The sequence below is a fragment of the Streptopelia decaocto genome, assembly GCF_964273445.1.
Source record: "Streptopelia decaocto genome assembly, chromosome: 2".
NCBI lineage: Eukaryota > Metazoa > Chordata > Aves > Columbiformes > Columbidae > Streptopelia > Streptopelia decaocto.
The window spans coordinates 67,512,127-67,524,544 of NC_138655.1; the positions used below are offsets into that span (position 1 = coordinate 67,512,127).

The 12,418-nt window shown below is 45.0% G+C and overlaps 2 protein-coding genes across 2 annotated transcripts; one reads left to right on the top strand and one right to left on the bottom strand.

Moving 5' to 3' along the window:
* Window positions 1-2,993: 2,993 nt before the first annotated feature.
* Window positions 2,994-10,308, bottom strand: NDUFS6 (NADH:ubiquinone oxidoreductase subunit S6; the record flags this gene model as incomplete). The annotated part of the gene is made up of 4 exons (XM_082045451.1): window positions 2,994-3,138; window positions 4,838-4,960; window positions 9,281-9,334; window positions 10,171-10,308. 4 exons carry the CDS (start codon window positions 10,306-10,308, stop codon window positions 3,073-3,075), a joined length of 381 nt encoding a protein of 126 aa, XP_081901577.1. The 3' UTR covers window positions 2,994-3,072.
* A 34-nt stretch (window positions 10,309-10,342) lies between these two features.
* Window positions 10,343-11,513, top strand: MRPL36 (mitochondrial ribosomal protein L36). The gene is made up of 2 exons (XM_082045450.1): window positions 10,343-10,405; window positions 10,515-11,513. The coding sequence occupies exons 1-2, from the start codon at window positions 10,350-10,352 to the stop codon at window positions 10,846-10,848; spliced, it is 390 nt and encodes a 129-aa protein (XP_081901576.1). The 5' UTR covers window positions 10,343-10,349; the 3' UTR covers window positions 10,849-11,513.
* The last annotated feature ends 905 nt before the right edge of the window (window positions 11,514-12,418 follow it).

The following is a 12,418-nucleotide window of genomic DNA, read 5'->3' on the forward strand; positions in this document are numbered from 1 at the left end:
GCTGGGTGGCATTCAGAGATTGCTTCTTCCACGCTCAGGATCAGAGCATCCCCACACGTAGGAAGTCAAGGAAGGGAGCCAGGAGGCCTGCGTGGTTGAATAGGGAGCTGTTGGGTATGCTCAAGCAGAAGAGGAGAGTTTACAGGTCATGGAAGCAGGGGCTGGCCACTTGGGAGGAATATAAGGCTGCTGTTAGAGGATATAGGAAGGCAGCTAGGATAGCCAAGGCCTCCTTAGAATTACAGCTGGCGAGAGGGGTCAAGGACAGCAAAAAGAACTTTTTCAAATACATAGCAGATAAAACTAACACCAGAGGCAATGTAGGCCCACTGATGAATGGGGTGGGTGCCCTGGTGGCAGAAGATACAGAGAAGGCAGAATTACTGAATGCCTTCTTTGTCTCTGTCTACTCTGCCGGAGGCTGTCCTGGGGAGCCCTGTACCCCTGAGACCCCGGATGAAGCCAGGTCAATGGAGGAGTTTGCTTTAGTCGATGAGGACTGGGCTAGGGAGCAATTAAATAGTCTGGACATTCATAAATCCATGGGTCCAGATGGGATGCATCCGCGGGTGCTGAGGGAGCTGGCTGAAGTCATTGCTGGACCGCTCTCCATCATCTTTGCCAAGTCTTGGGAAACGGGAGAGGTGCCCGAGGATTGGAGGAAAGCAAATGTCACTCCAGTCTTCAAAAAGGGCAAGAAGGAGGACCCGGGTAATTATAGACCGGTCAGCCTCACCTCTGTCCCTGGGAAAGTAATGGAACAGCTTGTCCTTGGTGCCATCTCAAGGCATATCAAGGATAAGAGGGTTATTAGGGGCAGTCAGCATGGCTTTACCAAGGGTAGGTCATGCTTGACCAACCTCATAGCCTTTTATGAGAATGTAACAAGGTGGATGGATGGTGGCAGAGCGGTGGATGTTGTCTACCTTGACTTCAGTAAAGCCTTTGACACAGTCTCCCACAGCATCCTCACAGCTAAGTTGAGGAGGTGTGGTCTAGACAATAGAGTAGTGAGGTGGGTTGCAAACTGGCTTAGGGAGAGAAGCCAGAGAGTGGTAGTCAATGGTGCGGAGTCTAGTTGGAGGCCAGTATCTAGTGGAGTGCCCCAAGGGTCAGTGCTGGGGCCAATATTATTCAATATATTCATTAACGACTTGGACGAGGGAATTGAGTGTACTATCAGCAAGTTTGCTGATGACACCAAGCTAGGAGGAGTGGCTGACACGCCGGAGGGCTGTGCTGCCATCCAGCGGGACCTGGACAGGCTGGAGAGCTGGGCAGGGAATAACCTGATGAAATTTAACAAGGACAAGTGTAGAGTCCTGCATCTGGGCAGGAACAACCCCAGGTTCCAGTATAGGTTGGGAGATTACATATTAGAGAGCAGTGTAGGGGAAAGGGACCTGGGGGTCCTGGTGGACAACAGGATGACCATGAGCCAGCACTGTGCCCTTGTGGCCAGGAAGGCCAATGGCATCCTGGGGTGTATTAGAAGGGGGGTGGTTAGTAGATCGAGAGAGGTCCTCCTTCCCCTCTACTCTGCCCTGGTGAGACCACATCTGGAATATTGTGTCCAGTTCTGGGCCCCTCAGTTCAAGAAGGACAGGGAACTGCTGGAGAGGGTCCAGCGTAGGGCAACCAAGATGATTAAGGGAGTGGAGCACCTCCCTTATGAAGAAAGGCTGAGGGAGCTGGGTCTCTTTAGTTTGGAGAAGAGGAGACTAAGGGGGGACCTTATTAATGTTTATAAATATATAAAGGGTGAGTGCCATGAGGATGGAGCCAGACTCTTCTCAGTGGCAAACAATGATAAGACAAGGGGTAATGGGATAAAGCTGGAACACAAGAGGTTCCACTTAAATTTGAGAAGAAACTTCTTCTCAGTGAGGGTGACAGAGCACTGGAACAGGCTGCCCAGGGAGGTTGTGGAGTCTCCTTCTCTGGAGACGTTCAAAACCCGCCTGGACATGTTCCTGTGCGACCTCACCTAGGTGTTCCTGCTCCAGCAGGGGGATTGGACTAGATGATCTTTTGAGGTCCCTTCCAATCCCAAACATACTGTGATACTGTGATACTGTGATACTTTACCACCCTCAGCGTAAAAAATGCCTTCCTCGTGTCAAACCTAAATTTCCCTTCCTTTAGTTTAAAACCATTACCCCTCCTCTCATAGCAACAGGCCCTGCTAAAAGGTCTGTCCCCATCTTTCTTTTAAGCACTGAAAGGCCTACAAGGACAAGACGATGTCCTACAACCAGCATCACATGGCCTACATAGTGTTACACATAGGTGATGCTCTCATTGGCAGCTTATCTCTATTAAATGAGCAGAAGCTGCTACCGGTAAAGGAGCAATCTCTACTTTGGGTCTGACAAGACCCAATTTCTAAGGAGGTTTCAAGGGTGTGAATCCTAAGCAGAATCAGATATTTACACTCCAGTCCTGTCAATTAGAGGACAAAGGCTTATGTCCTCACCTTTCACATCTGCCAGCTTAGGTAGTTCTCCAGCTCACACTGATTATCATGCTAAGACACTGGCTGTTTCTTTAAAACAAGTAGCAATTGTAGTTAATTCAGGGATGACAATCTTTCTTCCAGGAGTAAGTGTTGTAATGCTGAATATCATAATACCTTTGTGTTTCCATTTGTGAATCTAGCTATATACACTGGGCCATGAATAAATTAGTGTGTCAAGCAATGACAAAAGACAAACACCTTGGATAATTAATCCCCCAGTAAACATTTACATCCAATTCAGTGTTGAAGAGAATACAAATCCACCCAGTACAAACCAAACCTATGATGCAGCCAAGGGAACCTTCCAAGCCTGCAAGAGGTCTGCCAAACAAGGCAGGACATTTGTCCCATAAAAAACAAATTAAGTACAAAGCAGACATTGTAATACCATTCGGCTCTCACATACTTGACAAACTAGGTTTTAAAAAGGTACAGACTGGACTTCCCATAGTTAAGATAAACACAAACACTAATCTTGGGTTTCTAAAGATTGTTTATTTATAGTTAAATGTTGACATCTGAACAGAAATCTGCAAGCATGCAGGGATGATCTTTCAGTGATGTTTCTGTTTAAACTGAAGTCCACAGTAGCCACATGTTCCGGTCTTTGTTTCTTTGTCCTGCAAAAATACAAAAGCTGCTGGTTTCACTTTATAAACTTCAGAAACTACAAATTTTCTCTTATTTACATGTACCACATTAAAATGGGTCAATATAGCTGAAGTACAGAGTTTAACTTTATTTTAAACACTGGAAGTAAGATAATTTCATAATTATTTTAATACGGAATAGGATTGGGCATTTCTAAATTATATCTAGACAGGAATTTTAGCCAGTAATATCAGCTGTCAACAGTTAGTTGCAGGCAGGGGGAAATTTCAGTAGGATTTGGGGAGAAATTCTAAAGGAAAGCATTTTGGAGAAAAATAGCAGTTACTACTGTGTAAAATTTTATTCTTCTCTCCAAAAGATACGTACATTTTTTAAATTTAGAAGTGTGACTGATTGCGAGCTGTTGTGGTAATTCTTCTTAACACGACAAAAGACAAGACAGGTAAACACTCAGGAATCTTCTTTTGTTTAGCAACGTAATTATTTGCAGTCATGAAACAAAGTCAAGTCATGGTTCCCCTTACTTAACAGAGGATTAGAAGTGAAAAATCCAGACTACCCTCCACACCCGAAAGCCTGGATTTCAATTGTCAGGGCTAAGGGAAACAAGCTGGTCTAATACTGTTCTCTGTTTGCAGACAGTAGCTTTCAAGACCTGAACCACAGATGTCTTGCAATTTGATTGTTAACACAAAAAGATCTCAAAATTCACATAAGCTAAAGCATCCTTCAAGAAGAGCATGGTGCAGGTCAAACAAATCAACCTAAATGCAACTGATCAGCAGTGTGCTACAGAAGTCAACTTGAGACTGAAGAACACAAGAGTCCTAAGTACTATGAATTAGAACCTCTGAGCACTTGTCTTTGAAAAATGTAAAATGAATCACTATAAAGTGCTTACTTTGTTTAAGATACAAATGTTTGTCATTATAGTTAGGAGTCACAATAACACTGACACTAAAGGACACCAGCTCTGTCCCACCATTCTTTTGGGTATTAAGTAAATGTCAACATTTAGGTGAGCAAACAAAGATTTTAAGATATCAGCAGTCAGGGTCTGCCTGAGAACGGTACCTAAGCAACAGGTCATCGTGGATTCCACCAAGGTCATATGACAGTAGCCTCAATATTTTTACTCTCTAGAATAAGAATACACTGGAACTACCACTACTGTCATTTATACTACTACATTTAACCTTCACCGATTCTCTGCCCATGACCGAAACATTCAATCTTCAGAACTACGACAATTCCCAAAGACTGAAAGAGGAGTTTGTTTGCTCACTTTACTCTTCTTTTTCCTTAAACTAGCAAGATTCAAAAGAAACTGGGTATTCCTAAGAATACTGCAAATGTATCCTCAATCTACATGATGGTATTTAAACAATTACAGTATGTGTCTGAAAACACAGCAAGCATGTTATTTTTTATTCTCAAGGAACTACTTGTTCGTATTACTTCAGTTGATTTCCTTAAAAAAAAAAGCCCTAGCAAACAGCTGACAATTTCGAAAAGAAATCTCTGTAACTTCAAACGGAAACCATCTAACTATTCCAATTGGAAATCTTTCTTTTATATTAGGTATCAAATACAATGGGCATCTCAGGTGGTTATTCCTTTTACTTTGTTAAACTAATATACCAAAAAGTAGATAAGCTTACAAGAATTTACAGGCAAAACATGCTGTACTAAGAACAAAGATATTACCAAGTTTATGTATACTTTAGGATGTCCCAAAGCTCCACCACCACCATCGCATGATATCACTCTGCTTTCAACTTCACTCACAGGCTGCTCTGCTATCAAATCAATTGCAAAATTCTTGTTCACCTGTAAGAGAAAAATGAGGCTTTCAGATACCTTCTCCACTCAGACAGAAAGCAATTGCTATTTACCCCATCCCCAAGCAGTTCCACTACAGTTATCTTGAGAAGTTCCTGCACAGGTTTCCTCCCACCTCCTCCACCAACTCTTAGGCTGTGCTATAAGCCAGATCAGTGTACTAAGCATGGTAAACTCTGCAAAAGTAACCCACTTCCTCCAATACACAGGCCACATCGGTGCTCGGGTTTACAATGTGACCTCAGCAGATTCAGCAGAGAGGTGAGCAGGAACAAGTGGCCAACAACAGAAGATATTTAACTGACACTGCCTCTGTATTGTGCTTTAGCAAATACATGATAAAACTGCAAAAGACTCACTGCTGATAAACTCAGAAATAATACCGGGACAAGGAAGGTCGGGAGTGAGATAAAACAATTGCTGGTAATTCAGAGCCTCTCACCATGCACCTTATTCTATCACTGCACAGGAATCTTGAGAAAACACAAACATGATGCATAACAACAGTCAGAAAGGCAAATTGTTCAGCACTAGAAAAAAGAAAAACCTGTAAATGTCACTATGCCACTCCATAAATCCACCTTATACACACTTCCTGAATATGCACCTCACTGACAACTCGATCTTTTTCCTCAAGCACGTCTACATGGCCTGGCAAAGGCACCCACGTCTGGACAGGCCTGCAACACAGCAGTGTGTGCCTCAGCCAGGCCCGCAGCGCCCAGCCATGGTGCTTTCCTCCCTTGTCTGCACCAGCTTCTGACCCAGCCTGCACCAGCACTGAGCAGACAACCACCCCCCCGCCAGGGGAACATGCTCCAGGAGGGGACAGCTTTTTCAAAGGCAATGTCATACACGCAAGAATAAAAAATAATACGCACGCCCAAAGAAGGTACTATCTACTGCTCTGTGTATAAGGTTCATAAATGTGCTGGTATTTGAATGAAAATGAGATTCTTAGGGAAAAGATAGTTCTAGTACACAACAACTTAGGATCCTTCACCAAGTCTCCAATTAAGTCTGCCCAAAAGCTGCATTTTTGGTACAGCAGTGGAAAAGCCAGTTTTGCCAACAAATGGATTTTCTTTATGTAAAAAAAGATGATAGCTAAATAAAGTTGATGAAAAATGAATTTTCAGTATTGAAGCAAATTGGCAGCATCAAGAACCACACTGCCTGAGGTGTGTCTGCAAGTCATACACTATCTTTGCCAACCTACAAGGATTTTTTCTGCTGCTTTTAGTAACACTCAAAATTGTGTGCCCTTCATTTCACGCTAAAGGAGGAGGGACAACACCACGATGTACCTCTGCTTCAAGATTAGAAGCAGAACCCCACTCTTCCAAACATTTCTTAAGCACTGAGGTATTTGTGGGGAGAGGAGAGGAAGGGAGAACCTCTCATCCACTGTACATCTACAACTTGTTTGTGGTTTAGCCTATTAAACAAGAATCTAGGAACTCAGAGGGAAAACATGCCAGAAAGAAAAAAGACTGAGAAAAACTCTGAGGAAAAAAAAAAAGTGCTTCAGTTTCATCCTGTCCCTTCAATTAAAGCACAGTAGTAGTTAGCAGGAAGTGGCTGTTTCCCTCAGCACATCCAAAAACTCCTTCCCCAATGCATAATTCAATGAACACTTCTTTTCATGACCATAGTGCCAGTTTGGCAATCCCATTGCTGCTTCTTTCCACCTCCTCGCCTGTGCCAGTACATGGTCTGAGAGATAAATCCAAACTTGGAATTGACCCAGTTCAAACATCCAGAGGGAAGGAGGCTGTTACATTTAAACCAGACCAGCTCTGAGGTCAGTTCTCCTCACAGCTTCAGCTGCTGCACCAGCTCAACAGAACAGGTAGAGCCAAGGCAAGAACAAGGATGTCAAAATAGGTCCTGTGGTACCTCAGGGGCTGTGCAAGGGCAGGATGATGCAAGCTGGGCAGATGCAATTTAACAGCTGCCATGCTCAGTTTTCTTACAGCTACCTGCTTTAGGCCCTTGCCAGAGACCATTAATCCCCCAGTTCTGCACATCCAGTGCAGAAACAATGATTTCAGCCAAAACACGTGGATTTTAATGACAATTAGGCTCGCAGAACTGAGGTGACAATAGCCATGTACTCTGGGCTGTGCCACTGCCTGGGGAGGCTGTGTGCAGCACCCAGACATGGTCCCAGATGTCCTCACTGAGGGCACCTGCATCCCCAGACACGGAAGCTGCCGAGGCGGGATGGGGCCAGTCACAAGCCAGACTCCACCACCTGGAGTGTACTGAAGGTGAAGAGAAGAAGCAGCCAAGAAAGTAAGAGTCACCAAATTCGCAGGCAAGCTTTAGCTTCAGAAACAAGACACAAATTCAGATAGCCAACATGGCTGTGAAACTCTAATACCAGCCGCAGAAACACGCTGGGGAATAATGGCAAAGCCCCCAGAGAGAGATCTCCTTAATAAGCACAGATCAGGACTCGTTTGGTGTTTGACATGTAAACTTTGTTCCAATTTCACAATCAAAACCTAGCATTAAATATCGCTCAGCAGACTTGAAGCTTGTCTTTTGAGGAGTAGCTGAGGGAACTGGGGCTGTTTAGCCTGGAGAAAAGGAGGCTGAGAGGAGACCTTATCACTGTCTGCAACTACCTGAAAGGAGGTTGTAGCATGGAGGGGGTTGGTCTTTTCTCCCAAGTAGCAAGTGATAGGACAAGAGGAAATGGCCTCAAGTTGTGCCAGGGGAGATTCACACTGGATATTAGGAAAAAAATTATTCACAGAAAGGGTTGTCAAGCATTGGAACAGGCTGCCCAGGAAGTGGTGGAGTCACCATCCCTGAAGGTGTTTAAAGGACACACAGATGAGGCTCTTAGGGACATTGTTTAGTGCTAGAGTTACAGTATGGTTTGACTCGATGATCTTAAGGGTCTCTTCTAACTAAAATGATTCTATGATGCTATGATTCTTTTTTTGGAGAAGGTGGAACTGGGCTGAACTGAAAACATCGGGTACTCCTCAGCACAGAGTCTGAAATCAGCTGAGGGCAAAGGCACATCAGAGGGACTAGTGCTCTATGGAGAATTAAGCTTAAGGAGCTTTTCCTACAAAGTTACAGAAGCAGGACAAAACCAGGCATTACATTTGGGAGAGACCTCCTTTGCCACTACCCTCCCAGAAGTAAACTACTTCAGCATTTTAAGTGGCATTTTCATTTAACTATTTCCCATGTAGAATCCCCATTTTTGCCACACAGCACGAGTTGAATTGTATCCGTGACACAATGAGGTAAACTCAATAAGAAAACTCAGGAATCACCATAATTGGTTCAGGTTAATTTAGGAAGGCAATAATTACACACAATTACATTTAAGATGTACAATGCCTTTTATTTAATGCCTCCACTGTAGATACACATTTATAGCATTAACACTAAGACACTAATCATATGTTCAGGCGTTGAGGAATACAATTTAGCTGAAACACACTCTGTTTCTTTCCCGAAGGCCAGTAGATCCCTCATGGAGCTGTGCCGCTTGATCATTAGAGAGAACTTGGTCCTAAAGGACTCAAAATTTCATGTACCCACTCCATTGACAGGCAGCAGGAACAGGCCTGCAAGACAGCCTCACAGTAGGACATCTGGGTGACGCTGGTGTTACTAGACTTTGCCTTTGAGGCTTTGTTATTTCAGAATACTCTAAAATTTATTTTTATTTGTTAAATCACATAACTCAGCAATTGCTTCCCAGGCTCTGGAAATGAAGTGCTCTAACTAAAAACTCAGTTTGGGTAAAGATCAAGAATCAGAAGCAAGTTAACCTTCAAAACATACATTTAAAGAGACACACAGATGTACAATTTAGCAGAACATTTAATTATGTGTTTTTTTCTGGCCATAAATGGCACTAAAAACATGCTTAAAATTTTCATAAAAACTTAGGCTTAAAACAAAAAGTTGTCCAAGTTTAAAATGCTCAGATGCCTACAAGTTCCACAGCCTTATTGTAAGCACTTAAGAGGTGTAGGTCAAGTCTTGAATTTTCCAAATTTGCCAAATGTAGAGAGGCACAAAGATGCTCCTATAACCCATTAAAAAAAAAAAAAAAAATTTACCACAGTGGAAAAAAAAAAAAAAAAAATCCAAACCAGTTTGGTTTTCGTAGGGCTTTTTTTGGTTGGTTGTTTTTGGTTGTGGTTTTGGGGTTTGGTTAATTTGTTGGACATTCTTTTTTAAAATGACAATCAAGTTGAAGACATCAATATCAGGTATAAAAAAACCTCACAGACCACCCCCTCTCCTGTAAGTAAAAGCAGAATTAATTACCTCCTTTTGTCGTCCAACAAATCTAACTCTTCTGTAATCCTTTTCATCATATACCTGAAGTATAAAATAAAATTGATCTTATTTAAAAAGCCATGACAATAAACAAAGAAGACAAAGGCTTACAGCACCATCAAGACTAATAGTTCAAATAGTTTCCTCAGTTTCAAGAATTGCCATCATCTTACAAGTTTGCACTGCACAGGAAAAGTAGTTTCCATTCCTCTTACACAGGAAAATAAACTTTAGGTTGGAAAGCAGAAAATAAAATGTGTCGGGGGAGGGTGTTGAAAGCCAGGAAACAGAAGCCTTAGCTCTGACCACAGAGACAAACACAAGACTTACTACTTACAATGCTGTTCCTTGATCCCACACTGCCATCTGGAAGGTGAACTAAACCAGGAATTCAAGTTTCATATTTCTTTATGTTTGAGTCCAGCAACCAGAGCAAGACCCTCCCCACCAGCCATGTCTCTCTCACACTCTGCAAAACACTACAGGAGCCTCCCTCGTCCTCACGCTCAGCTTTTACACCAGATGACACACAAAAACAAGTTCCACGGCACTAACACACAGGTTCCTCCTGCCTGTCAACTCTGCAGCTGTGCCACATGTTGGATTGGGACGACAAGGCTTGGTAAAGGCTAACGACCCTGTTCCTAATGAACATTCTTACCTCTGAAATAGCCCATAGCTCTTGCCTAGCTATCACGGAAGAGCATTAGCTTCCCCAGCACATATCGAAGCACACCGGCCGTGCCGCCCGCAGCCCCGGCAGCATCTTCCCGCAGGAGCCGGCACAGCGGGAGCCGCGGCCTGGACGCGCCCGCCCTCCCCGAGCAGCACCGACTCCCGCGCTACTCTCCTCCTGCCGCAGGCCCCCCCGCGCTCACCTGCCCCGTGTGCGTCACCAGCTCACCGGTGTCGGAGGCCCGCACGCCGTAGGGCCGAGCGGCGGCCGCCGGCAGGCGGGAGAGCAGCGGGCGGCTCAGCAGCAGCAGACGGCGGAAGGTCGCGCCGGACGCCGCCATCTTGAGCCGCCCACGTGAGCCCCGGTGAGGCGGGCGGGCGCATGCACAGCCCTTGTCCCACCCCTCGCGCTCTTCCGTTGGGCCCACGCTGTGGAAGGTGAGTGGGGGTTGTGGTGGTGCTGGTCCGTGCCCGGCGCTTTCCGTTAACGGCCGGGGGGGTCGCGGGAAGCGGGGCGGGTGTCTTCACCGGTGCGCTTTCCCCGCAGGGTGCGGAGCATGCTGTCCCTCCTGGCCAGGGCCGCCGCCGGGCCGCTCCGCCCGCTGGGCCGCTCGCCCTTCAGTTCCCTGGCCCCGTGGTGGCGGGCGGCGGCGCTGCCCGCGCCGGTGAGCCGTGTCCCGCTGCTGTGTTGCGGGGCGGCCGCCCCCCGTGCCCTGCTGGCCGTCCCGCTGCCGGCCGGGCCGCTGCTGCCGCTCGTGGCGGGGCTGAAGACGAAAACCTCGCTGAAGAGGCACTGCAAGGACTGCTTCATCGTCCGGCGGCGGGGCCGGCTCTACGTCCTCTGCAAGACCAACCCCCGGCACAAGCAGCGGAAGTTGTAGCCCCGCGGCCAGGAACCTCTCCCGGTTGGGAGCGACGCGGCGGGACCCCGGAGGGGAGAGAAGGAATGCGGTGTTCGCCTGTCGGGCCTGGATCCCCACTGTGTGTGCCCCTGCCAGCGGGACCGCTCCCTCTCCCCTGGCTGCCCCGTGACTTCTGAGAGCTGACTGCTGAGGACACCAGTCGCACGATGGTGTAGGTGACAAAGTTTCATCTTAACACTTCCATAGAGCGAGTTAAGATCTTGGCGGCCCTTGCTGTAACTTCACATTTTGGATGCTGAGAACTGAGATGGGAAGCTCTAACTTTCAGAACCTCTTGTTGTCTTAGCTGTGAAGCCTTACAGTCACCTCACAGAATCACAGAATGTCTTGGGATTGGAAGGGACCTCAAAAGATCATCTAGTCCAATCCCCCCACCGGAGCAGGAACACCTGGATGATGACCTTACTGTTAATTTAGTAAGAGTAAAACTGAATCATCAGACTGTGGTTGCATTCGTGTTTAATTAAAGAAAAATGAAAATAAATGTTGCTGATTGTGCATTATTACAATATACAATGAATCTTTCTTTAAACCCTACTTGTTGAAAGATGTAATAACAGAACCAATACTTTTAAATTCAGGTGGGCTTTTAAGTGGCAAATAAATGTGTGACATTAAAAGATTATGTACTAGCTTTTGTCTTGGTTCATAGGTGAGGTAAAAATTAACTGCAGAGTTGCAACAGATATAATCCTACATAATGCTTCTATAATGCCAATGCAAATAACCCTTGCTTCTTACGGGTTTTGAGGGGAGATGGTGCTGTTTTAATTAGCATAACATAATCAACACCTAAAAAAAGTTTTAGTGTTTAAAGTCATTTAATGATATATTGACCTTTCATAGTATCTTCAGAAGTGTTCTTAGCCTCCTCTTACTTCAGATAAGTCCTTTCTGATGCTTCTGTTGTACCTACTATTCTACAGTTTTCTGAACCTTAACCCAAAATAAAATGCTGTACTTGGGAATCACTGCCTTTTGGGTGGAGTGTGCAAACCATTTTGTGTAGCAAGATAAAATAGTAATTTCAGATTCTAGCTAATTTGCCTTAATTTTCTGCAAAGCTTTAGGCTCACTCACATAAATCAATGAGGCTTTAGGATTATCCTTTTTTTTAATTTTTATTTAGTACGACTTTTCTTGTATCGGCTTGGAACAGCTCTCTTCTAGTAGAGGTATGAGGAGAATGACTGGAAACAGTGATGCCTCAGAGGTCACATAGTCAAGCATACTGTTGAATGCAAACTCTAATGAACTGGTATCTGTGGATAACCATTTGACAGCCGAAATTGCTACAGTCCCCAAAGGCATTCTTCATGCCTTTGAATATGGTTATGCTTGAGGCAGGAGTGTTCTACCTTCCTGTGGACCACAAGTTCTCAACACAAGGTACCAAAGTAAACTTCTGGACAGCTATCAAGTTACAGCCGCAAGCTTACCAAAGTACTGTGAGAGAGCATCCCCAACTTAGAAGAGGTGAAACTGGTTTGGTGCTGTGTTCAAGGTTCCTGTAACATTGGTTAGTATG